The sequence below is a fragment of the Vicugna pacos genome, chromosome 12, assembly GCF_048564905.1.
Source record: "Vicugna pacos chromosome 12, VicPac4, whole genome shotgun sequence".
Taxonomy (NCBI): domain Eukaryota; kingdom Metazoa; phylum Chordata; class Mammalia; order Artiodactyla; family Camelidae; genus Vicugna; species Vicugna pacos.
The window spans coordinates 26197789-26224196 of NC_132998.1; the positions used below are offsets into that span (position 1 = coordinate 26197789).

The following is a 26408-nucleotide window of genomic DNA, read 5'->3' on the forward strand; positions in this document are numbered from 1 at the left end:
ACAGTGAGAAGTGCCTTGTGGGATGTTCTTATGAAGTGTTTGGGGGTCTGAAGGGGGTCGGTGCCTCCAGGGAAGGATTTTGGAAGCAGTGGAATCCGTGATCAGCGTCAGTGTTTTCAACAGGTTGGTCCCTGGTTTTGCCTGTTTAAGGTTTTCTTTTTTTCTTCACAAAAATGTTCTTTCCACACACCCTGCTGCCGGAAGGGACTGGGGTATGGCCGTATAAGGGGTGTGATTCTGGGTAAGGAACTTACAGAGAGCAGTTTGACAAAAGACTGCCAAAAGGCTCTCTCCAATCTTGGAGCTGAAACTTTTCACCGAGAACAAATTCTGGGAAAATAGGCACCTTCTTTTGCCAACACATTCTGCCTAACTTCCTGGACAGGCCTGAACCTGATCTGCTGAATCTTGACAGAATTTCTCACACCAATTTGAAAGAATTGAGGAAGCCTTCCTGGGCAATGTTTCCTATCTACGGGGAAGACATGAAAACAGAGCAAAAACTGTAAATCCAGAATTTTAAACAAACACAACCACCAAACAAACAAACAACTCCTGGAACTGTGGAGACTTTCTCATCTATGGACATGGCCAAGTGCATGTGCAATGAACTTTGTACATGGTACAAGCTCAAAACATGCTTTCTGATGATGCTGGAATGCTCTTCTCCATTCTAGAAGCTATGCAGGAAGGAGGGTGGGATTTCCAGGGATCCCTAGAGCAACCCTCTGGCTTCAATTTGGCCAGTCACTGCATGGCTTTCGGAACCTCATGAATTTTCCAGAATCTGTCTCTTAAGTTGTGAAAACAACCTGGCTGGTTTCCCTACTTCCAGAATCCAGGGAGGCTACAAATGAGGAAGATGGAAACCATGAAGCCCTCACTCCAGGAGATTTCAATAATGCCTGTGTCTGGAAACCTGATAGGCTGGGTGGTGCCACTCTTGGTGTTTCCCACAAGGCGTTTCTTCCCAGAAGCGGCAGCAGCACGGGATAGGGCTGGGGCTGCCTGCCTCCCAGGGCTCTCTTTCTTCTGCAGTTTCTCTCTCACACAGGCCATCAGAAGCCTCATGAATGAACCCCTCAGTTGCTCTGCTCCAGACAGACTACTCTTTTTATATCTGTTTCCTCTACATCAGTGTTTTATTCACACCACTGTGGGCAGTTTTGAAAGAACAGCAATTTACACATTGGAAACAACCCAAATGACCAGCAACCGGGGAACCGTTAAGCAAATTATAGTTCATTCACAAGACGGAATATTCTGCAGTCATTAAAAATGATGTTTACAAATGTTCTGTAGTAAAGCCAGGATAATGCTTAGGGCATACCACTAAGTGAAATAAAAAGATATAAAATTACATATATACAGTACAACTACTTAAAAAAGCTTATTAGTCCTTAAGAAAAGGATGAGAAAATATACTAAATAATTATTTTGGCTACCTCTGGGTAGTAGAATTATAGATAATTTTAATTTCCTTTCTTCCATTTTCCTGTATTTTCCAAAATTAAAAAAATGAGTATATATAACTTCTAAGTAAAATGATATGATGACATAAAAATTTGTATTTATAGCACCTTGTGTTGTAGTTGTAAATGTGTGCAGTCCTTGAGGAGGGCAAAATGGATGGAAGGGGAGAATGTGATTAAATCAATAAACCTAGGAAAACTTAGACAAGGATACATGTAGATGTGTATAGGCTTCATTTAGGAAGTCAGACTTTGAGGAATGAAAAGACAACTCAGACACTATGCTACTCGGGGCAAATGAGCAGGTTTACTGCCCGGACCATTTCCCATAACATGTGAAATCCAGCTATGTGCTGGCAGCTGTCAATATCACTATTTCTGAAAGGATAAAACAGAGTAAAGACTTGGTACAGGGGCAGATGGTTTGAAAGGGGGCTGAGCTCAGAGAATTCTTTCCCTCTCTCTCTTTCTCTCTCTGCAGGCCCTTCTGCTCCCAAGCACTTGGGCTCTTGCTGGCCCTTGCCATCCTGGGCCGGCCCTCAGTTTGCACTGGGCAGGTTCAAGGGCTAGTGTTCGCTAATGTCCTTTAAAACCTTTTCCCTGTGTGTTCATAACATTCATGTACAGTGCCTGAGGCCCCAGACACAGGGCAGGCAAAGGGCTGCCAAGTCTAGACCAATGAGAAAGAACCAAAAATCTGGTGAGGGGAGGGTGTAGCTCAGTGATAGAGTGTGTGCTTAGCATGCACGAGGTACTGGGTTCAATCCCTAGTACCTCCATTGAAATAAACAAACAAACAAACAAATAAATAAAACCTAATTTCCCACCCCCTCCTCCCAAAAAAGCCTGATGAAAAATCCAAGAAGGCTAATATAGCTTTCTTCCGGACTATTCAGCAAAGGGTGGAGGCCCCTGGTGACATGTCTCACTGGGGGCCAGAGAGGATGGCACTCACTCAAGCCAGGCACTTGTCATCTCTCTTGAGACTTTTTGCAGGAAACTTAACTGGTCCCTACACCATCCCAGGCTCCATCTTCCTGCTGCATGCACTCAGATTGATCTTTATGCTTCCATCCATTCTGTGCCAGGCTTGGCTGGTTGCCAGAGAGAGCAAGAGATGATCAAAGCCCAGTCCCTGCTGGAGAGGAGCTCAAAGTCTGGCAGCAAACACAGACACTTAGAAGCAAATGAGGCCAGAGAAAGGACCAGGGCCACATGGAAGGGAGTCAAGAGGACACAGGCTCTGGAATCATAGTGCTTGAGCTCAGCCTCCAGCCCAGCCACTTACTAGCTTAGCTGTGCAACCTTGGTCAAGTCCCTAGATTTCTCTAAGCCCCACTCTCCTCATCTGTAGAATAGGGAGAGTTACAGTATCTCAGAGGGTGACTGGGACACTTCAGTGGGGGAATCTGGAAAAGCTCATCACAGGGCCTGGTTCACAATGGCCCATGAGAGTCATTATAATTATTCAAAGTGGGCTTCATAGGGACTCGGGGTGAATGGGCACAAAGGTTTCACAGCAGAGGTGAGTCTTTAAGGATGAGCAGGCATTTGTATTTTGCTTGGGTTCCTCCCTCTGTCCAAACCTTCACCCTAACCCCACTGCAAAGGAACAGAGCCTATCAGCACCTGCAGGATGTATTTTTCTCCCATAGACTTTCAATTAAGCGAGGATATTTTCAATATTTGACAATGAGGAAGGCCCAGGCAGCACTGAAATCCTATGGTCTTGACACAGACAGGATCCCCTGAGGGGCCAGCCAGCAGGATGCAGTTGCTGGATGGTGGGACGTGATGAGGGTATATAAGAGGCAGCAGCTCTTTACCAACCAGTAGAGAAGTATCTCAGCATTTTAAACAAATGGCTAAACATCTGCACCTCTGCAAACCAGCTGAAGCTCAGCCTGGCCTCTAGTCTGACTCAGCTGGTCTCTGGTACTTGCCTCCCACCACGTAACTTGAGATTTTCTACCCTGGAGCCCTTGCCAGGGGCTCCTCCCATCTAGAATGCCCGATCTTTTCCATCTTTCAAAGTCTGATTCAAAAACCACCTTCCCTGAGTCCCCTGGCAGTTTATCCACATATCCTTTCTGACCCTTGGTACTTTCTTTCTGTCTTTGATGGTAAATGAGCTGCGCAGGGCAGGAGTCCTGTAAGGTCCCTGGCTCCCCTCCCCAACTCCCAATACAGGACCTCTTCTAAGCCCTGTGAACTTGGGCAAATTGCTTATCTTCTTTGCCTCATTTTCCCCATCAATAAACTGGGGATGACAATAACATACCTTCCTCCTGGGGTTATCATGAAGGATAAATGAGTTAATTCCTGTAAAGTGCTTAGAACGGTGCCTAGTACACACAAGAATTCAATGAACATGAGATTTTTCTGTTACTATGCTTAGAACAGGCACTTGGTGCACGTTCAGTGAATGAGTGAAGAATGAACAACCGAATAAAAAGTCCAATAGTAAATAAAACAAATAATTAACGATATTGAAAAGTAAAATAAAAAATGAAAAGCCCAGGTAGCATTGAGATAAAGATTTAAGAGGTGGGTTTGATATTTACATATACGGCAATTCGTTTCAGGAGTTTTAACATGTTTCTCAAAGGTTTTTAACTATTGTCGGATCCGATGAAGTGATTTGATTATCATTGTTCCATTTATATTCATGAGATTTATGGAGGCTTAAGCTAGGGAAAATACTAGAAGGACAAGGGAAGAGGTAGGGGAAGCGTATTAAAATAAGAATATTCCTGCTGGGAGGGTTTCAGGCTTTTAACCTTTGCAGGGAATCCTGTGATCTCCTCCTGCATCCAATATCCTCCCTGTCCCTGGGGCACAGCACACAGTTGATGGAGTAAGCTGTGGACTCAAGCTTCCTACCTTCACATCCCAGCTCTGCCCCAGACTAGCTGTGTAACCTGGGCAAGTTACACAACCTCTCTGAGCCGGAAGTTCCTCAGGAGGAGATAGAGATAGCGATAGTATAAGATGGTGCTACTACACTCATAGGATTCTTGTAGGACCTGATGACTAACGCACTTAGAAGAGAGCCCAACATGCAGTAAATACTTGGTAAAATTCGGTGGTGATGAGGAGGAGGATGGCTGCTTTAAAAAACTCAGCTCTAAGATGATCAAAACATGGAAACATGAAAAAATGCTTCTGGCCCCTGTTCTCTACACTTCTTAACTTAACTGCTTCAAGAGTGCTGATTATCATGGGCTCTTTTTCCTAAGAGAGGGACGCTATCTGCATTGAGTCTCAAGTTCAGTGGTGTCCAATAGAAGTTTCCTTGATGTTGGAAATGTCCTACCTCTTCGGTCTCCAACACATGAACCACTAGCTGTGTCTAGTTATTGAGCACTTAAGGAGATGAGTGGTACTAAGGAAATGCAGCTCTAGTTTTATTCAGTTCAAATTCACGTATATTTAAACAGCTTCACATGGCTAGTGGTTACGGTACTGGACAGGCAGCGCGAGAACTTTATCTTTGTGTAATTAAGGTAAAGTTTTCCTTCCGTTTTCCATAAAATAAAGAAAAGCTAGTGTCAGACCAGACAAGACTGCTGTGGCAGCCAGTTAACTGGGATTCAGGAGAGATCTGGATGTTGAAATGAACAAGTGTAGCACATGTATTTGACCTGAATAACCCCGCAAGTTGGGAGAGGGGGCTGTTTTTAGACTTGAGCCCCTCAGCTTGTTACCTGTGGTCAGGAGCAATCTCTCCCACGTTGGCTGGGAAAAAACTCCTGGGTAACTGAATGTAAGCTGTTCGACAAGCTCTGGGGGCTGGAGGTGTTTAACAACCCTGAAGCTGGCGAAGTTGCCCTGCTGCTTCTCCCTTTGGGGTACAGCTGTCAAATCCTGCCTCACTTTTCTCCTGCATGCTTGTGGCTAATCTGCCATCCCTGAGCTTTACTTTAGAGGAGACAGCTACCTTGTTGGGCAGAAGATCATCATTATATTCAGATGCTCGGCACTTTTCCTTGTTTGCTCCTCCAAAGCCTGAGAGTTCTGCAGGCTGGCCATGTCTGACCTCTGGAATCCATTCATTTTGGCAAATCACAGAGGGATCCAGCATCTCAAGAAGTAAGGGGAGTAGAGGCCCTGCAAGGCTCAGTCCAGCCCCCAAAGCCTGGGAGATCTTTATTAGGCACCTATTATTTGATATGTGCTTCCGGAGAGACAAAAATCACCATAAAGGCTTATTTCTTGCCCTTGTATAACTTAAAAATGGGGGTTGGTGTAAGTTGGGAAATGAATCACAAACACACAAAACTGTAACACCTCGTTATTCAAAGTGTGTTCCATGAAACCAGCAGCATCAGCACCACCTGGGAGCTTGTTAGAAATGAGGAATCTCAGGCCCCACCCCAGACCTAATGAAGAGAATCTGCATTTTAATGAGATCCCAGAGGATTCAAATGCACTTTAAGGTTTGAGAAGCCTGCTACAGTACACATCCAGGTTATAAGTACTATGACAGTGAGAATAATAATGACCATGATCTATAAAGAGCCTAATGCATGCCCAATTTTAAGTGCTTTCTATATATTAACATATAATAGCTTCATAACAGCCCTCTGAAGCAGATTCTATGAGAGCTCCCATTTTACAGATAAGAAAACTGAGGTTCAGAGTGGCTAAGTAACTTGTTCAAGGTCACAGAGCTAATAAGTGTTAGAACCAAGATATTAACTTAGACATTCCGGCTCCAGGATAAAATATATCCAGAGATATAATTTATGTGCTATAAAGGGCCTTAGCATTACCTAAAGGTTTTCCAAACAGCACTTTCCTACTAGTAGAAACTAAGCTTAATCATCCCATCTGTAGATGAAGGCATTTCTACCTCACAAGGCTGATGCAAGGATTAAATTAAACTCAGCAAATAAAGTAGCTCACATAGCACACGGCACATAGTAGGTGCTCATCAAATGTCCATTACCTTCCTTTAGGCAGCCTTATGCCTCTGCCACAGGAGGACTTGCGAGGTGTCAGATGCAGTTCTGGTCTCTTCACCTCCCTTCTCAGAATCCCTTCTAGCTCCTCACTGCTTACAGAAGAAAGTCCTGACGCCTTGGGGAGTCACTCAATCTTCTTTCCTAACTTGTTGCTGCAAGCAACACTTCTTCAGAACAAGATCTTGCTTTCTGTTCTCATAGCTTCCTACTCCCCATGGTTTGCATTCTGTTCCCTTAGTATAGAGCTTCCTTCCCTAGAGCCACCTAGCCCTCATTTGATGATCCTGACCTGCCTAAATGTGCACTTTACTCAACCCCACTGCACCTCAGTTTCCTCATCTGTGAAATGGGGAGAGGTAAGCCTAGCTCCTGCCTCAAGGGTACTGTGAAGATTGGATTAGTTAATACACACAAAGTACATAGAGCAGGACCTGCCACACTCTAAGTGTGGATTATAATCTCTTATAATATCTAAGAAGAGGACAATTCCTAGATTAAGGAATTAAATAATAATCCCTGCTGTTTACAGATCATGGGCTACATGTCAGTGATTATGTGTGCATGTGCATAAATTAGTTCATGAGTCATCAAAACAGCTTCATGAAGTAGGAATTATCACTTTTTGTGTTCAGCTAAGGTAACTGAGGCCTGGAGCATGTGAGCAGTACAGCCAGCACCAATCTGAGGGCTGGTGAGCTGACACTGGCAACACAGCTTTCTAGGCTAAGAGCTGGCACATGTAGGTTTCAAAACAAGCTCTCCTCAGGTCTGCAAGAATTTATTGAGCACTTCCTATATGTTATGTACTGAGCTAGGCCCTGGTCACTCAGTGCAGCCTGAGGTGGTAGGAAAGAGGTTTGCAAGAGGTGATTCCTAAAATGAGTCTTGAAGGATGATCTGATGGGAGTAGTGAAATAATGGAGCAGAGGGTAGGCAGTGTTCCAAGGAGACATCAAAGCATGTGCTAAGGCACTGAGGCACCACCTTGAACATCCACTGAAAATGTGCTTAGGACTCCAGACAAGTCCACTCATCCCTATAGGCCTCAGTTTTACCATCTTTGACCTGAAGCATGTTCAACATGTCTGTGCCTAGCTCTCTCTTGACTTTAAATTCCATGTCCAATGATGGAACAGTCCACTGAAAAATCATGTTTTTGAAGGCTACTCAGTGACATGGATCAACAAAACTGTATTTACCATAGGGTAAATTATTTTGCAAAACAACCAAAAAAAAAAAAAAAAAAAAAAAAACCTCTTGAAGGTACACAGGAAACTAAGATTGGAAGGAAACAGCACACATGGTCCCAGTGCTTATTCCTGGATACAGGGACTATGGGTGATTCAAAATTTCTTCTTTATTGTTTTGTGTCCTTACCACATTTTATTTAATAAGTATATTCATTTTATATCCTATAAACATCCATAAAGATTATAAAAAAGAAACTAGAGGTTAGGGATGAGGCTTTCAAATATTATTATTTCTTTAAAACCATAGCCCATCGACAGCAAAACAAGCTAGTGAAGACACAGACCAGGGCCTGATGCCAAGAGTTCAAACCCTAATTCTGCAACTTTAGCTACATGACCTTGGGCAAGTTAATCAACTCCAGTTAAGTTAATGTAACCAAAGAAACAGAAATATCAAGAAACATATTTACCTCAATGCAAGCTACTCTAATTTTTTTTTATTAAATTCTAGTTAATTTTTAAAAAATTCAGGTTACAACCCATAGCATCAGGGGTTAGCAACTTTTTTGAGAAAGGGCCAAATAGTATTTTCAGCCTCGTGGGCCATTTGGTCTCTGGCACAATTAACCACATTACAAAAGTAGTCACAAATAATATGTAAACAAACAGGTGTGGCTATGTTCCAATACGACTTTATGAAAACAGGCAGTGGGCCAGGTCTGGCCTGTGGGGTGCAGTTTGCCAATCTCTGTATCACATTGACTTAATGGCCCATTAATGGTCTGTAACCTACAGTTGGAAAAATATTGGGACTGGAGTTGCTTTTATCCTGGCCAAATGAAATAAATTATAGCAATGCTCACATCACAAAAAGATCATATTTTAAAACTTTATTATTTAGAATTCAACATGCGTTTTTTTTTTTTTTTTCATTTAAACTATTTATATAATGGTTGGAATTCCAGGCCAGCCCACAAAAGTCCACATATAGCCCTGCAGAAAACAGGTCTAATAGATGATTCTCCTCCTCTGGCATGTCTCCATTCATCCACTGACTCTGAATTTCTCCAGGACTCACTAGCACTGGGTGGACATTTTAGGGGACGTTGTGCCAGATGTGATCACTGCCCACAGGAAGATGAGAAAGTAGCATTCTCCCTCTGGGAAAGGGCATTCTGCATCGCTGCTTAGGATGCCAGGAAACAACTGTCCTCCTCTTTCCTCCTTCTTGCTGTTGAGGTTCCTAGGATGTCAGCTCAAGGAGTCCTTATGTTGGAGAGTATCAACTGTGGTGTGTAAGCCAATCAGTTGTGAGCTGTGTGGCTAACAATGGTCAAAGTAGTGAACCGTGCAAATGATTCACTTGTGTGTTATTTATAAAAACAAGAAAAGTAGAGTAGAAGAGTGCAATAGACTTTGTCAACTCTTTTGGGTGCCCAGAACCACTGATGAACTTACTGTTTGGAGAATTTGCCATATTACTAGTCTATGGTTCAACAAGGTAGAAATTCACCTTCCCAGATGCCTCTGCAACTGGGGTGCCAGGCATGAGACCCAGGCTTCACAGATTTAGAAGCAAGTGGTGTGACACAAATGGAACATGACAAGGCTGGTGGCAGATACATTTCAGTTTTCAGGGCTAGTGGTGGCTGAGGTCCTGCTGGGAGTGTACAATGCCCAGCATCAGTGGTGTGAGGTCTAGTGTCTATGGCTGTGAGTTCTCTGCTGGAGCAGTCCTGGGTGCCACGTGGTCACTGTTCCAGGTTGTGTTGCTTCAAAGCCTGCTCCAATGCCCACCAGAAGCCTCCTTAAGCTCCACTAAACATTTAGACTCATGGGACTATGATAGGCCACTCTTGTCTTGCAGGACAACATCAGATGTTTCCTTTAGTGGGAGTTCTTATAACAATTCATCCAGCCATCCTGGAGCTATCTTCTGCCCAGGTGACACCCAGGTGCACAGAGATGAGATCCACTCGGGTGTTTGTGGGAACTGCCCTGCTTAATGAGCCCCAATATCTTTTATAACAACTCCAGAGACATAGCTTCCAAGGTCCCTGAAAGGGACATTGCCAGTTATAAGAATCAGTAAATTCAAGAAAGCCCAAAGCTTTGGGTATTTATCAAGTATTTATAGTACTACAAGGCCAGATCTAATGCACCAATCTAGGGTCGTTTTGACCATAAGCAATGTTGCTGAGTAACACAGTTAAACTGCAATTTTTATCAGGTTTCCAGGGGAACAGAGCTAGAGAATTAGTCCAAGATCAAATTCTTACGCAGGAGGGGAAACAATTTGGTAACCCTCTGCCTACACTGGGCCTCCCAGAGGTTTTCTTTCTGCTATAAGAAAGTTCAACTTTTGCAATGAAGCATTCCTACTAGTAGTGCTGTTTATATCAAGGATATCTCTGCCTACTTGCGTTTTGATATACATTCCTTAGTGGGAAAGAATGGGAAGTGTTATAACTAGAATACTGGAAATTTTGCATAACTCTGGGTATGTCTATTGTATTCCATTAAAATCTGAGTATCACTTGTCACATACTGACGTGCTGGGGTGATCTTTTTGTAGGGTTTCTTGGAAGATGTGTTTGGGTACCATTAGCTTCCAATGTCTGTTAAATTTGCTTTACTAACTCCTTTTCCTCAAGTGTAAATTCTTCCATTTGTTAAGACTGTTCTGTTTCTCCCATTAGTTTTCCTCAAATAGTTGGTGACTGGTGATTGTATACTCATGTCTGTGGTTGAAATTCCCCTGGTAGACCGTCTACCACATCTACTTGCACAGCTCTGCTTACAAAAGGCGTGAGGGCTGCCACAGCCTGGGTACAAATTCTGGTTTGTTTTCTGTGAGACTGGGGCAGAATAGAGCTACCTAATTGTCTAGTCCTCTAAGTGAAGCTGATCACTGTTTCTCTCAGGCATTACCAGCTACTTCAGGTGACAAAATACTTCTATTTATCCTACTCTTTTTTCATTTGTGGTAGCAAATTACTGAAATCATCCATGGCCATCTAGGAATTCCTAGTATTTCCAGTAATGATATTGGGGAGGAAAGTCTTATCACAGATTTAAGATGCTTCTATTAAAAAACAGAAGTCTCTTATGGCCTCTACCCTCAAAATTAAGGTGTTTATATTTAGCTTTACTGTTTGGAAAAGAAATATTGCCTAATTGTAATCTTAAAAATTCATCTGAGTTTTTTAAAAAAATAAAAGTATCTGAGGGAACTGGATGATTTTAGATGCTCAAAAAACAGTGACCAAAATTCTGGAAAAACTTGAACTACAGAAATTTCATACTGGCACTGAGCTTCATCAAAACCCTGCAATGAAAAATGAAACTATCCAAAACAAATGTAGCAACTTGAAAGCCGGGTCCACATCAAAGAGTAAAATGGTACACGGCGGCTGCGTTCCAAATACTCCAGCCAAGAAAGGCTTTCTGACAAGCAGAGGTGGTTCGAGGCACAAAACAATCCATATTTCAGTCAACAAATGTGTCCCAGGCTTTCTGCTGGGATGGAAAAAAAGTACATAATATTCAGCCCCTGTTCCTGAAGAGCTTAGCATCTATGGAAAACCATATAAGCACATGGCCTTACTGAAATTCACCAGAATAGAGACAAACAGTCAAGGAGATGTTGTTTGATTTGGGGGGGCGGGGAAGGAGACAGAAAGAGAGAAAAGAGCTCCAAATTAAAATCTTCCCTCCCGCAGGAAGTGTCTTGTTTGTAAGTTTTAGTGCGAAGCTGGTGTAAACACAAGAATGAAAACAGAGCCTGCTCTCCTCTGAAGCCCTTCCCTGTGTGTTTTCAGATGCTAATGAACACCAATGCATATTCTATCACAAAATGGGAAGAAACAGCTTTTTATCTAGAAGGAACCACACACAGGCTTCTTTAGGGACAATGATAATAGCATTTAAAAGCCAAAAAACAAAAATAAAAAGTAGATGTATAATGTCAGTCACTTTTTTGGGGGGGACGGTGAGGGACGCCCCCTTATGTCAGGCATGGCACTGATGTCTTAGCTACAATATCTAATTTGTTGCTCACAGCAGTCCCAGGAGTCTGGTCTTGCCCTCACTTTACAGTTGAGAAGAGTTTCAGTGGGGTGAAATGATTCACTCAAGGTCTCAGAACTAGAAGAAGCAGAGCTGGGATACAAACCCAAAGGTTGATCTGACTCCCAAATCCATACTCTTTCCAGAGGACCAAAGTCAACAGAACTCAAAAAATGACAAGTTCCACTTTCCATTTTGTGTTGTCCCTGAAAATTCAATCAAGAAGGAATGGAAAGACCAAGATAAGTGACTTCGACAAATTCTGGGACATGTTCTCTTTACTTAGCTTTCTCTTGCAGCTCATGCCTCTTTAAAACTTGTCCCAGAAAGTTTGAAATCCTCAGACAGTCTCCATAGACTTATAGCCACTTCAACTACACTCTGAACCCTGAAATAGATTCAAGAAGGGAAGATGGAAACTGCATAATAGAAAATATTACGGGAGCCATGCAACCGTGTTGAGTCGGGGGCAGGGGGCATGTCACAAGATGAGATTTATATTTTAGAAGTTTCGGTCTGGTGGCTGTGAGGATGGAGCTGGTCAGAGAATAATAAGCTTCACATCCAGAGAGATCATTTAGAAATCAAGTGTAGTATGAGAGAACGAGGGCCTGAACCATGTGGTAGCCGCAGTCTGGGGAGGAAGGATTGGAGAAATAAGAGATGGCACCGAGACATAGCATCAACAAGACCTGCTGACCAGCTGGTTGTAGGAGGGAGTGAAGGAGAGGAAGGATTGAGTCCCAGTTTTCTGACTTGGGTGACTGGGTTGATGGTGATGCCATTCTTAGAGACTGGGGATAAAGGAGGAATAGTTTGTTTTTGGGGGAAAGATGCTGGCTTTAGTTTCGAGGTGGTTGTGAGCACTCCTGATGGAAATGTTACACAGGCAGCTAGATGGCTCTGTCCATTCTTTTGTTCTGCAAATATTCATTGACTTCATGATATATACCAGATGTTGAGCTTGCCATTAGGTGTGGAGTGACAACCAAAACAGACATGTTCTGTGCCCTCACGAAGCCCACAGGCAATAAACAAGTAAATATATATATATATGTATATATACACACACACACATATATAGTGTTGGGCAGAAAAGAATAAGGTGCCCTGAGAAGAAGAACCAGCCTGAGAGTGTGAGATTTGACAGTGGAAACTGGAAGGCTGGGTTGAACAAGTTTCGGTAGCTCAGAGGAGGTGATATTTGGCTGGAGGTGGGGGTGGTGGGCATCTACATAGAGGTGGGAATTAAAGAGGACATGAGGGAGGCGAGTCAGAGAAGCTGTCCTTTGGTACAGGCTGTTGGGGTGGCAGTGGGGTCTGAAGAACTAGATATCCCAAAGGCTGAGGCCAATGGTTTCCATCCTCTCAGCCGTCATGATTCCCACTCATAGAAAGCAAAGTCTTGGTGCGTCTGACTGAGGTTGTTTTCTGCTTAGGGACCATGGGAATGTTGCCATCGCTCCACTTTGGGCATGTTCGGCACATGTAAATACGCACAGTGTACCCACTGATTTGATTTGGATAGCGGAAGACGTAAGTAATCCCCTCCCCTGATTAAGTAGTTAATCCCAGACTGCAGTGAAATATGGATGCTAACTTGGGATTCTTTAAAATAAAAAAGAGGCAACTTCTGTCTTGCCTAAACTCCATCCTCTTAACTGAAAGTCAAGAGACACCATTTAGGAGCCAAATTAAGCCCAATTCATCCTGGCAGAAACAGAACATCCAATGAGAATTTCAAAACCACTTGGAACCATTTGACAGAGAAAAGAAAACTGCATTGAGCCCAAATTGGGAGTTGTTCAGCTGTGTTTAGATAATATCTACACCAACAATAATAAAAGGGAACATTTATTGCATTCAATTTTTAAACAGCCCTATGAAGGACTTATTCTTAGTAGCCCTATTTTGTAGATGAAAAAACTGAGGCACAGGGAGGTTAAAGCACTTTTCCAAGACATCCTGTTTTTGAATTGAAAGAGCCTGGATTTGAACCCAGAAGTCTAGATCACAGAGCCTGCTCTTGTAATCACCCTTGATAAACAAGGTTACTACTGCAGTAGTTAGAGTGAACAAGCCTGTGGATACAAGAAGCGGTGGGGGTGGGGGGGGCTGGTTTGTAAGATGCTGAGGGGAGATGAGCTCTGTGGACCTGTTCCCAGAGGAAGAGGGGACACCTCCAGGCAGCCTCCTCTCCTGATGGTGGTTTGGACACCCTGCCTCTGAGAGGGTGAAACTAACCACAGAGAATCCTGGGGTTTTCCAGGTAGAAAGGAAACTCGGAACTGCTTAATTCAGCTACTGGTTGACAGATGGGGAGGCTGAGGCACTGGGAAGTGGAGAGATGGCGCTCAGAAGCAGCAGAAGCCAGGTAGAGGGAGCTTCCCCTCCCCAGAAGCCCTCCCTTCCTTCTCTGTCGTGAGGATTCTGCTTCACAGAACAGCTATGCTCCCACCCACCTGAGAGGCCCACTTCTGGCTGAGCAGGTGTTACGGTTTCCCCCTGGAGTCACCAGGGTAGCCAGGATGAAATGAATATAAGACATTTCCCATCCAAGGAGCTGGCATCCCCCCAAACTGCCTCCACAAGGAAGCATTCCGTCCCGCCCCAGCACGACAGAGGCCCTTATCCCTCCTGAATTTGCAGACCCACTCTTCTGACCCAGGTCACTTTTATCCCAAACTGGACCAGCCCTATGCAAAGCCATTTCAAAGATCCCACCCAGGTGTCAGATATCTACTCAGCCACAAGAGTCCCATCTGGACCCCTCCTGAGAGTTTTTGGAAACAGGGCAGTTCTGACCCCCAGCATCCCTCCCCACCACAAGGTGGTGTTGGCCAGAGGGGAGCACTTCTCTTTGGATATCCAAGGCCAACACAATTCTTACCTTTCCACCTGGAGGTTGACTTTGGAGGGCTCCACATTGGGATTCTCCCACTCCATCTGCGGGCAGTGCATGAAATAGCAAAGGGTGTACAGGGCCTCGGGCTCCCAGTAGAGCGCACCCTGCTTGTGGTGCAGGGGGGTGCCGTTGCCGTGGTGCTTGGCGTTGAGGGGCTGCAGGTGATGCATAGCTCGGGACACCAGGTCACCTGTGGACAGAAGTAAGATTTCAGATCCTGCAGGCAGCCAAGATTTTGCAGAGATCTGCCTGAAGATCTCTGCAGAGATTCTGATCCTGGGATTCCCTCGTCCAGTGGGAGTGGTCCCAGGGGTCCTTCAGGCCACACATCAAGCAGAGGGGAAAGCACTTGTTCATTCACCACACGACTGTCGAGGGCTCAGCAGGTTTGGGGAGCTGCTTCAAGCACAGAATGCTGCTAAGATAATCCCAGTCCTGCCCTTCTGGAACCCAATGTTTCTACAAGGCACCCAAAGCCCTTTGTCCATGTCTGCTTCCAGCCTCCCTCACTTCAGGACACCCCCTTTGTCACATCCTCTGCTGTGGCCAATACTGCCTTCACTGTAGTCACAGGAATGGTCTATAGTGTCTCTTGCCTCTGAGCTTGTGCCTATGCTATTCCTTTATCCAGAACATTCTCTCTCTCCTCTTCTCCAGGCTAACTCCTACTGATCATCCAGGTATCAGCTCATATATTAACTTCACCAGGAAACCATTCTGGAATCTCCCTCATTCCCCTGTCTGTTATTACACTGTCTTTTCCTTGTTACAGCATTTAGGGCACTGGGTTAGAATGTTCTTTTTGTAGGTCTTTCCCAACAATAGCAACTCAGTCCTAAATTTGCCAGCACAGTTCTGAGCACTTTAATTCATTTAATTCTCACAACACCCTATAAAGTAGTGTACCTTTATGAACCCATTTTATAGAGGAGGAAACAGAGGCCCAAAGAGGTTAAAAAACTTCTCAAGGTTGCACAGCTATGGGCGGCAGGGCCAGGATTTGAACCCAAGGCAGTCTGGCTCCAGAATCCATGCACGTAACCACACTCCTTGAGGGGCTTGTTTTACTCTTTTCAAAACCCTGGGAACACTCTAGTTTCTCTCATGCTTTCTCCGAAGGAAACCAGACTTCGTCTTAATGAAACCAAACTGGCACACACCCAGGTTGGCCGCGGAGGGAAGATCTTCATGTAGGAGGCTGGTTGGGCCTGAAGCCCTGACTTTTTTTGGCTAAGATGGTGTTTTCTAAATTTGGGTTGCTTGTTAAGTGACCTTCATGAGTGTAGCTGTATCCACCCGCACCATTATTTACTTAATTTTAAATGGACTCAACTTTGTTTTTTTTAAATAAATACATACATCTAAAAGGAAACATTATATCACTGCCATAAATGGAAAATCAGCATCACTTGATGAAAAATCAGTATCTCTTGCCATAAACAGAAGGTCATTTTGAAAGTTAATTTGATGAAAACAAAACAGTGCAATGAGTTTATAGCTGAATTCTGGCCCTGCTTTCTTTTGTAATAAATAACAAGTGTTAGGAAGGTGTTAGGGGCTCATATCACATGAAGACTTTCTTCTTAGAGCCATCAAAATTAAACCAGAATTTAATCGAATCACTCCATGACCAATGTTACTTAATGCACTGCCCTTTTCCACTTGAAATCAGCTCACCCACAGTGGGAGGTGTCCCAAATTTGAGGAGACATTTGTCTAAGATATCTGTGATGATTAGTTGTTTGTGTCAACTGGGCGAGGCTGTGGTGCCCAGTTGGCTGGTCAATCACTAGTCTGGAGGTTGCCATGAAGCTATCTTTTTACATGTGATTAACATTTAAATCAGTAGATTGCAAATAAAGCAGATAACTCTCCATAATGTTGGCCTCCTCCAATCAGTTGAAGGCCTTAGGAGAAAAGACAGGACGTCAAAGAGGAAGGAATTCTGCCTTCAGACTCACGACTAAAACATCAACTCCTACTGGAATGTAAAGGCCCCTTTCTAGCCCCTGGTGGGGTGGGAGATTGTCTCCCCTATTCCCGATTCCTCACTCCCCAGTCAAAACCAGGCCTGCAGAGCCTGGTTACCTTTTAACATGACACTTTTACCTAAAATCCAAACCCAAGAAAGTGAGGCCCAGTCAGAGGCAGGAGTTTCTCCTCTGAAGGTCTAAAGCCTGCCTTCTAGGCCCCCATTTCATGTCTGAGGGAGGGGCCACTTCCTCAAAAGAAGATTGACAGAGAACTATTCACCCGCTTTATGGGAGTCAACTACAGAGATGAGCTCCCAGCTGAGGGCAGAAATGGCAAATACTCCTATTTCCATTCCATGTTCATGGCAGACATGCTTAATCAATCTCAGAGCTCTTATCCACTGAATTAGATGGAGCCTTAAAATCCTTCTCAAGACATGATTCCAGGTGGTCACTATTTCTGATAGGGGTTGTCAGAGGCAAGGAAACTTCCACATTGTCAGAGTCCTAAGACCTAATCAGAATGACCTAACCAGTTTAAAATCCAGACAACAGATGCAGAGGGTAAACAGACAGCAGTAGGGGAATGCTTCCTGACATCCCTCTACCTCTGACCAAGCCTAACCCAGAGCCTGCCCCTCCTGCTCTCCATTTCCCACAGCAGGAAAATATACCCAAGAAATCCCTAAAAGCATTAGAGAAGGAAATTCTCTTTTAGAGGAAGATGGGTAGGAACCTCAAGGGGACCTGCAGATGGAAAATGTGGAGAACCACTGCTTAAAGTTAGGTAGGAGTCAGGTGAAGGAATTCAAATCCCAGATCTGCCACTGCTTTGTGTGATCACCAGCAGGTCAATGACCCTCTCAGGTGAAGAAATGCTACTCCCCCATCAGGTGGCTGTGAAGGTTAAGTGCAAATAAGGAAGTACCTGTCACATTGTAGGCACTAAATCGGCAGCTCTAAGGCTCATGTCCTGCCTACTCTTCCTCCTTTCTGGTTGGGGGACTGAGAAGTTGGGGGTTTGGGACACTGAAGGCCAGTCCTGCCAGTGCCCCAACCCAGAGTCTGATTTGCCACCTCGTGCTGGAGTTGACTTTTAAAGGAATCTACGCTCTAGGCATCCCTTTGGGGTGCATTTAGGTCCTTAGTTGCCTCTTCCTCCCTTTTCTCTCTACCCTTTCATCTGTTAGGGATCTCACTTCCTGGCAGGGAGAAAACAGGAAGCCTGGTTCCTGCCTCCAGCCAGTCTCATCAGTCCACTCTAATAAGGGGCTGCTCCAGTCACTGGTCCAAACAAGAGAGCAGAGTCAGTACAAGTTGAGAAGGAATCTAGAAGAAAACACCAGGTCCAGGGTGGGATCAAGCACAATGACAGTGTTTTGAAGTTCCTGATGAGGACGCTGACCTAGAATAGAGGGCAGGAGGCACAGAGGCAGGAATCACAATATACTGAGCTCCTGCCAGTCTCAGCCTTTTGAGATATATTTTATGGTTTAATTTATGGAAGAGCAGCATGAGTCAGATACTACTGCACCTACTTCAGAGATGGGGAAAAATAGGTGGAAGGGTAAATTTATCCAGGTGTCACTCAGGAAGTGGCAGGTGACTCCAACCTGGATTCCAGGGCTCGTGTTCTTCATCATTACAGCATAGAATCTCCAAACAGGCACTGATCTGGAATCTACCTTTGGATGTGGTCTTTGAAGAACCCTGGGGAAGAATCTGAGGCTTAAATCCCAAGTCTCCCAAGGTATATGCCATTGTAGATTCCAGGGTGGGGCCGCCTTGGTGGGTGGGGGCTTGGGAGGTGGGTCCACTTCTGCAGATGGAGCAGTTTCCAGCTCAGGGTTCCCAGAGTCTGATGGGCTTGCAAGAGTAGGGTGGTGGGCAGAGGGGCTGACAAGTCCATCTGCATAAGTGACCACTCTTGAAGGAAAATCATCCTAAGGAAAGAGATCCTGGCCAGGGGCACAAGGGTAATCAGCAATGTTGTGGGCTGTGAAGCTGGTTCTGGACCCAAGAGAAACCTAGTCTCTCAGATCAGACCCTCTGCTCAGCCCCCAGCAGAGCTGAAAGAGCTTTTCCCTGAAAACCATGGAAAGGAGCAGGAGCCTGGGCAGCTCAGCTCGGGGGCCACGGAATGATGCTGTGGAGGATAACAGCAAACACACATCTGGCATTTCCTGTGTTCAGAGCAGTTCTAAGAACTTTATATATATTGCCCCCTTGAGTGCCACACACCCAGTGAGGTTTGTCTTGATAACATCTCCATTTTACAAATGAGGAAACAGAAGCACAGGGAGAGGATCTGGCTGAAATCATACTGCCACTGGGTGCAAGAACTGGGCTTCAAACTGCTGCCATTTGGGAGCAGAGCACACGCTTTTAGTGGCCATGCCACCCTGGCTCCCTGAAGGTAGAAGTGAATCTCTCTTCATTGGTGGTAGCACAAACACATCAGGACCTCCAAAGATCACGGCTGGCTTGGGTGCACCCAGAATTGGCGGAATAGCTCAGCACTTGTTTAACTGGCCTCTGTTGGTAACAGCATCCTTGGTGGGCACAGAGAGGGAATGAGCCCCCGAGGCTGCAGGAGGCAGGGCTGATGGCAACAGCCTGGAAAGGACAGGAGACTTTCCATAGCTGTCCTCAGCTATGATGTCAGGGTCGCCTCAGCCACAGGCAAGATCTAAGGTTTCATGAAGTTTCTCGGGCAGCCAAGGCCTCAGGCTGAGCCACAGCAGGGCAGCAAGAAGGGGTGACAACATGTGAGATGCTGCCTGGGACTCTCACATAGCACCGGTGAGCTTTTCAGAGGGGCTGGATTTCCAGTGAATTTGCACTTAGAGGGGAAAGTTCTGAGAAACTGCTGGTGGGCTGACCTCACGCCTAGGGGGTGCGGCTGGAAGGATGAGAGATCCCCGACAACTGACCCATCTCAACACTTTCTGTCCTCCTGGAAGAAACAGCATGGGAGAGCAGAAGGGAAGTGAAGAGAGAAAGGCTTCCATCAGGAAGACCTGAGAAGCAATTCTGCTTCTAAATAGTGGGCCACCCTGTGACCACTGGAAGGAGAAGACAGAGGCACTGTTGGGTGCCTGGCCAAAGAATCAAAGCCCCAGAGACCCCAGAGTGGCCTCCAAGCTGATTCAGAGTGTTCTCCCAGGACTCCTCTCTGTGGCATCCTGCAGGGGGAAACGTCACTGTCACTATTAATGTGAACGACAGTAATAGCTGCTGTGTGATAAACGCCGACACTGGGCCAGGCACTGAAAAAGCACCTCACGTGCACTGTTCCTAATCCTCAAAAGATTCTTTAGGGTACGTGTTATCTTATTTCAACTTTACAGCAGTGATTCACGACCAGGGTGATTTTGCCTCCCAGGGGACACCTGGCAATATCTGGAGACATTTCTGGATGTCATCTCCAGCGGTGGGGGTGCTGCTACTTAATCTAATGGGTAGAGGTAAGAGATGTTGCTAAACACAGATCAGTCCTTACAACAAAGAATTTAGTCCAAATGTCAATAATGCCCAGGTTGAGAAACCCTGTTTTACATATAAGAAAATCGAGGGTCAAGTTCACAAGGTTAGTAAGAGGCAGAGAAAAGATTCCAACCTGGATCTGTCTGTCTCTAATGCCTGTGCTCTTCACCCTACACTGACCTGAGTCCTTTCAGAGATAGCCCACTGCAGCTGTGGCCAGCTCCGAGTCCACGATGAGGCAATCGGGATTATGTTGCCAAGGTTTAATGAATGCTCCTTACCCTTAATTCAATAATTCCACTTCTGGGACTCTGTCCCAATGTTACAATGAAAATGCAGCAAAATCTTCATGCCCAAGGATTTTTCACCCAAACCTTATTTACAGGATCCAAAGTTTGACAAAGAAACAAGTGTTTAAAAATCAGAGCATGGTTAAATAAACTCTGGTATGTGATAAAAGAATAAGCTTATTCTTAAAAATTATTAAAAATGTTATTTAAGATGTTTACATAGAGCTGCAATAAATAAAAAAAAACCCTCATGTTAAAATGGTAAGTGGGGAAAAAAAGTGAAATTCAAAATTGCATACAGTGTGATCAGGATTATGTTATTAGAAAAAACATGCACCAAGTAAATATTAGAGAAAAAACACCAAATTGTTGACCAAGGATTTCTCTGCCTCCTGGAATTGTGGGTGACATTCTTTTCCAACTTCTCTGTCATTTCCAAATTTTGACTTACAGCATGCGCTACTTGGGATTATCAAAATTATAAGCTTACTGAGGTAGTGTTTATTTTCTTGTACCTTCTTCCATCTAGGGTCAGGTTGGGGTATACTCATTTTGAGAGTACTCATAAAAATGCTCAAAACAAGAAAAATCAAAAGGGAGTGGAGAGGAGAAGAGGATCCAAGTCTGGGGGCCCCCCGCACCACTCTTTCAGTTCCCCAAGACACTGGGAAGGCTTTGGCCTTGGTTGGGCTAATCATCTTCTCAAAGCATCATTTGGCCTGCTCTGTACTTTAGGTTCCATGCTTTTGTTCTTGTTGTTTTCTTACCTTAGAGCACACTTCCCTTCATTCTCCCAGCTACTAAAGACCTTCAAAGCTGTGATCAAATGCCACTTCTTCCATGGAGCCCTCCAGGATGCCCCCACCGTCAGAATCAATCTCCCCTGTGTACCCACAACACCTGCTAATAAAGTCCAACGTGCTACTTGTTTAATTCAGATGTGTTCTAATTGCCCACATGTCTGCATCCCCTACTGAGCTTCACAGGCAGAGACCATGACTCATTCATTGTCCTGTTCCTGAAGAAGCAGTGTAGTGTAGTGGTTAGGAACAAGCTCTCTGGAGTCAGACTGAGTCTGAGCCTCCCACCTGCCACTGATAAGTGGCCTGGTCCCGGGTGAGTTCAGGTTTCTGTATATGGGGATGATTATGACTGAGTGAATGTGTTGTGTGGATTAAATTTATAACACATATAAATAACTAGCATTGGTTTCTTCGTTTGAAAAAATGGAGATAATAATTGTATCTACCTCATAGTATTAAATGAAGCAATCATATAAATCACTTAAAGCACTTGGAATAGGTCTGGCACATCCTAAGTTAATAAGCATTCAGCATTATTTCTTTTTCTTTGTATCATCATTGTTATCACCACCATCATCATTTTCACCACCACAATCATTTCTGTCATCACTATCACCATCATCATTTTCATTATCATCATCATCACTATCGTCATCACCATCATTATCATCGTTATCAGCCCAGTATCTTGATCAAAGGCTTAAAGGATGTCTCTGATGAGGGCCGGCCAAAGGAGATGGAATTGGCGCAGTGATTCTGCAATCGCCAGCTCCATTTCAAATCCTGCTCTACATAGGTGCTATCTGCTGCTTCACCTGCCAGCTTCATGAACCCAAAACAACAAATCCATTTGTCGCTAGATGCACTGAGCTTTGGTGGCTGGAGTTTGGTTCTAGGAGTCTACTTAAGCGCCCACTTATAACCAGGTTCCCCAAATGTCAGCTGTCTGAGAATCACCATTGTAAATTTTCACATATCTGTATGCTGCAGTACAATTTATTTACTTAATATTTTCCCTTAAATTGGCTCATTCTTTCACACAACTAAATGCATTTTCAAAGGAAACTTCATATCAGTGCCATAAAAAGAAAACCAGTATTTTTCCAGTACTCATAAAAATTCACAGCAATTAAAAATAGAAATGTTTTGTGTATCACCTATGATTGTGTCCTGTGCCACCCTTTGGAAAACGCTCTAACCTTCCAGACTCAGGCTATCAGTGAAGTTCTCATTAAGCCATCTTCCTGCATGCAGATGTGATGCCCCCTGGGACAAAGAGCCACACATCCCAATGGTGGGATCATTTTGCCAAAACCTGCGCCATGACAGCACTCTCAGTTCCTGCCCTGCTCATCATTTCATCCACAGGCAGCTACCACTTACTATATACTATGTTTTCAAAACCTCCCACAACCCTCAGGAAGGAGGTATCATCACCCTCATCCCAAACTGTGAATCAGAGTGATCAAGTCACTTGACATAGGTCACACAGCACAGATAAAGAAACCAAGGCTCTCTCCAGCACCATAAACTGCAGTTTAACTTGTCTCACCAAAAATCCCCTCCCCTTGAAAAAGAAAGAAAAGAAAGACCACGTATTATCCAGGTCATTAGTACAAAGTAATGAGATTTGTTTTTAAGGAGGAGAGCTGGAGGAACAGGGATGAGACAATAGAAGACTGAACTCTGGGTCCAGCAGGAAACTTACCATTCGTGCATTCATTCATTCATTCATCAAATATTTATTGAGTTCATTGAGACGTTGTTCTAGGCACTGGGGATACAGTCAATGACATTTAAAAATAAGTCTTCATTCTTATGGGGTTTGCAGTCTTGGGGTGGACAGAAAATAAACAAATAAATAAATATATAGTATGTCAGATGGTGCTAAGTGCTATGAAGAAAATTAAAGCAGGAAAGAAAGCAGTGATGGAGGGAGGGGTGAGTGGGGCTGTCATAGGAGGGTCTCTCTGAGGAGATGACATTTGAGCAGTGGCCTGAATGAAGTGAGGGAGGAGCTTGGTCAATATCAAGGGAAAAGCTTTCCACGCAGAAGGAGCAGCAACTGCAAAAGCCCTGTGGTGGAGTGGAGTATTCAAGAAATACCCAGAGGTCATGGCCACTTTATCACGTGAAAGGGTCACAGGTGCATTATAGGGGCTGGAGGCAGGAGGACCTTCTGAAAAGAGCCCATTTGCATTCGAGAAAGCCCCTTGTCCAAGCAATAAGGGCTATTTTTTTTTTTCTGGTGATACTGTAGAAAGATAATCCAGAAACCCTGTTTATGCACAAGTTTTAAATTAATGGCCCTGTTTTGATTGACTCATGGAGTGGGAACAACAAATTCACAGTTTAGTGTGAAAAGAAAACAGAAAGAGGCATTTTTTGATGAAGCCCTGATTTTTTTCTCTTTAAACAACAGAAAGCAATTATTCTAATTAATGACTGTCCAATTTGATTGTAATTGGGAGCTTGGGGGCAAGACGAGGCGTTGGGCAGAAGAGCTTCAACAAGATCTCAGAGGACAGAAATGTGGCATTGATGGAACCAAACGCAGTTGGTTCAAAAGTGAGAATAGCCAGGGCCCCTACTTTCCCTGTGGCCTCAGCGTGGGAGACAGAGTGCCTCTGCTTCCCTTAGACCTACTCCTGCCTGGTTCAGGTAAAAAGTCTGCCAGCCAGACTCTAAGTCAACTGTGAAGTTCAGCTCATCGCCTTGTGAATTTCCTACAGCTCACGGCCAAGAATCACCAGCCTGTGTCAGTCCAAACTGACCTTTGTGTTATCCTGATTTAGCTTCGCATTCAAATAATTGAGACATACAGAGGTTCAGTTCTAGTTTTCTGAGTTCAAAATTCAGTTCAATAGAATATTTAATATTTGACAAGAGTTTCATTAAGCGTTCCCTTCACCTGTAGCATTTTCTTTGGCTTTTGTTTCACAGACTAGTTCACTGTGTGTCATTCATTTATTCATTTCACATTCAACAGATATTCCCCAGCTATGGGTGACTGTTAGGTGCCTAGAATGCAAAGCTAAACTAGACACAGCACAGCAGGGTAGAAAAGGAACAAACTAGGTTTGAATTGTGACTGCCACTTACTGGCTGTGTGGCTTTGGGTAAAACACATATCCTTCCAAGTCTTAGTTTTCTTACCTGTGAAATGGGAATAAAAATACCTTGAATGTATTTAAAGCATGTGGCACACAGTAGGTGGTCTGGAAATAGTGGATGTATCTTTCACCCCAAGCCATGAACAAAGAAAGTGCTCTGGACATCATCACTGATGGAGATAGTTCTGGATTTTAGTATGATGCCCTGAGGACGGAGGCAGGAGGTATACAGGGAGAAGTCTCAGCCAGCAAGGATGGTGCCCCACCTAGGTACTTGGTGAGGTAGGTACTTGGTAACCTTTGTGAATTTTCACATTCCCAATGGTTTTGAGGAGAGCATCCACAATGCGTCATACAGAGCAAACTGCAGATTCTCAGACCTGGAAGGAACAGAGATCTGACCAACACTCTGGTCTTACAGAGGGGTGCTCTCATTCCACCTGGAACATATAGAAATATCTGCTGGACAGACTCTAGTCCAGTGGTGATGGATGGAAGTTCTGCCTTGAGAACTGGATTCAGTTTCAAGCCATCAGCTCACAAGGGTGCTTGATCTTAGACAAGTTGTTTATCCTTTTCTTGCCTCCATTCCTATGTCAGTGTGGATAATAATGGTTACATTGGAAATAACTCACGGATATTTTTCATAGTTCCCTAGCTCAGTAACATCGGTGCTGCTATTATTACTGTTGGCTATTAAGAAAGCCACAGTCAGGGGTTCTGCCCTCAAGCCTGAACAGCCTGATTCAAGAACAGGGATGGCTGTGAACAAACCCTCTCCATCTTGCCTTTGCTGGAAAAATAGTGCTTTCTGGAATCCACACTCGCAGAGAAACCTTTGAATATGAAGAACAGCTCTCTATGTACACAGAGAAGGAAAGGCTGTATTGATTCAGACCACAGAGCAAGCAAGTTCAATTATAGTCAGATCAGAAACAAAGGCAATTTTATTACCTTCGGTCGCCAACGTGGCTTATCAACGTGTTTCCGTGCACACGTTCTATGGGGCTGACTTAATGAATGTTAAGGAACCCACTCATAATTAGCAGCACCCATTTGTGTGCCAACAATTCATATGCGAAAGTCAACATTCAACGACAATGACAGGGTTTAATTTAAATAGCAAATTGTCCTTACAAACAGTTTACGCAGCAAGCCAGTCCTGCAGTCTGCCTGCTAAGGTGAAGTGCAGATTTGTTTAGCAAAGCCTTTCCTCCAAGAGGGACTGGAATGAAGCAGGGCCCCAGCTCAGGTGCTAGGAGGGGCCCTTAAAATATCCCAGGACCAACTTTTGAGACCCTAGGGAAGAACGTGTGGGGGCCTCTTCCCAGGTTGTGCCCACGCAGATATGAACCAACACTGTAGGCAGATTCGGCATTTCCAAGGTCATGGGCATGTGTTAGAAATTTGCGGAGTCCCAGAGAATATGGCGTTTCTTCTTCAAGATGTTTCCCAACAGGGGCTGCTTGGATCGCCTACATCTGAGTCCCTGGGGAGCTATTAAAATGCAGACATTTCCTTATCCCATCCCAATTGTTGCAGATATCTCAAAATATCATTCACACACATCACTACTTCAAAATAATGGGTCATCAGAGCTGCTGCTAGATCTTGTTTTATAATGTTCTAATGAAGAAGCTTAGAATTACTATACCCAAATTTAGGTAAAATATTTTAATAATTGTATTTTAATATAATTAGCTTCCTTTATAAACTCCTACACTGAAAAAATAAAATTTCATGCATTTAAAAATATTATTCTGGGGGATGGCAATAGCTCAGTGGCAGAGTGCATGCTTAGCATATGCGAAGTCCTGGGTTCAATCCCAAATACCTCCACTAAAAAAATAAAAATATTATTCTGAGGCAGAGTCCACTGGCTTCATCAGATTGCCAAAGGGGTCCATAGCACCTGAAAGTGTAAGAACCATCGTACAACTGACTAGTAGCTGAAAACCCTGTAATTGGAGGCATCTCATGATTTCAGCGGCTTTATGGAAACGGAAGCACAATTTCTAAATTCAGGTGCCAGGAAAGTAACTCTAGTGACCATAAGGACCCCCTATGGCTTGAACCAACTTCTGCTTCCCTTTTCAGAGGCTCATGCCATATACTCAAGGGAGGATGCCTGTCCTGGGTGT

The 26408-nt window shown here is 44.2% G+C and overlaps 1 protein-coding gene across 3 annotated transcripts in view; it reads right to left on the reverse strand.

Annotated features, from left to right (window-relative positions):
- ABTB3 (ankyrin repeat and BTB domain containing 3) overlaps positions 1 to 26408 on the reverse strand; it is a 320336-nt gene that overhangs the window by 87881 nt on the left and 206047 nt on the right. For all 3 annotated transcript variants that reach the window (XM_072973060.1, XM_072973059.1, XM_072973058.1), the window contains one exon: positions 14588 to 14792. In XM_072973060.1, coding sequence (XP_072829161.1) covers positions 14588 to 14792 — 205 coding nt within the window. The remainder of the gene's footprint in view (positions 1 to 14587; positions 14793 to 26408) is intronic.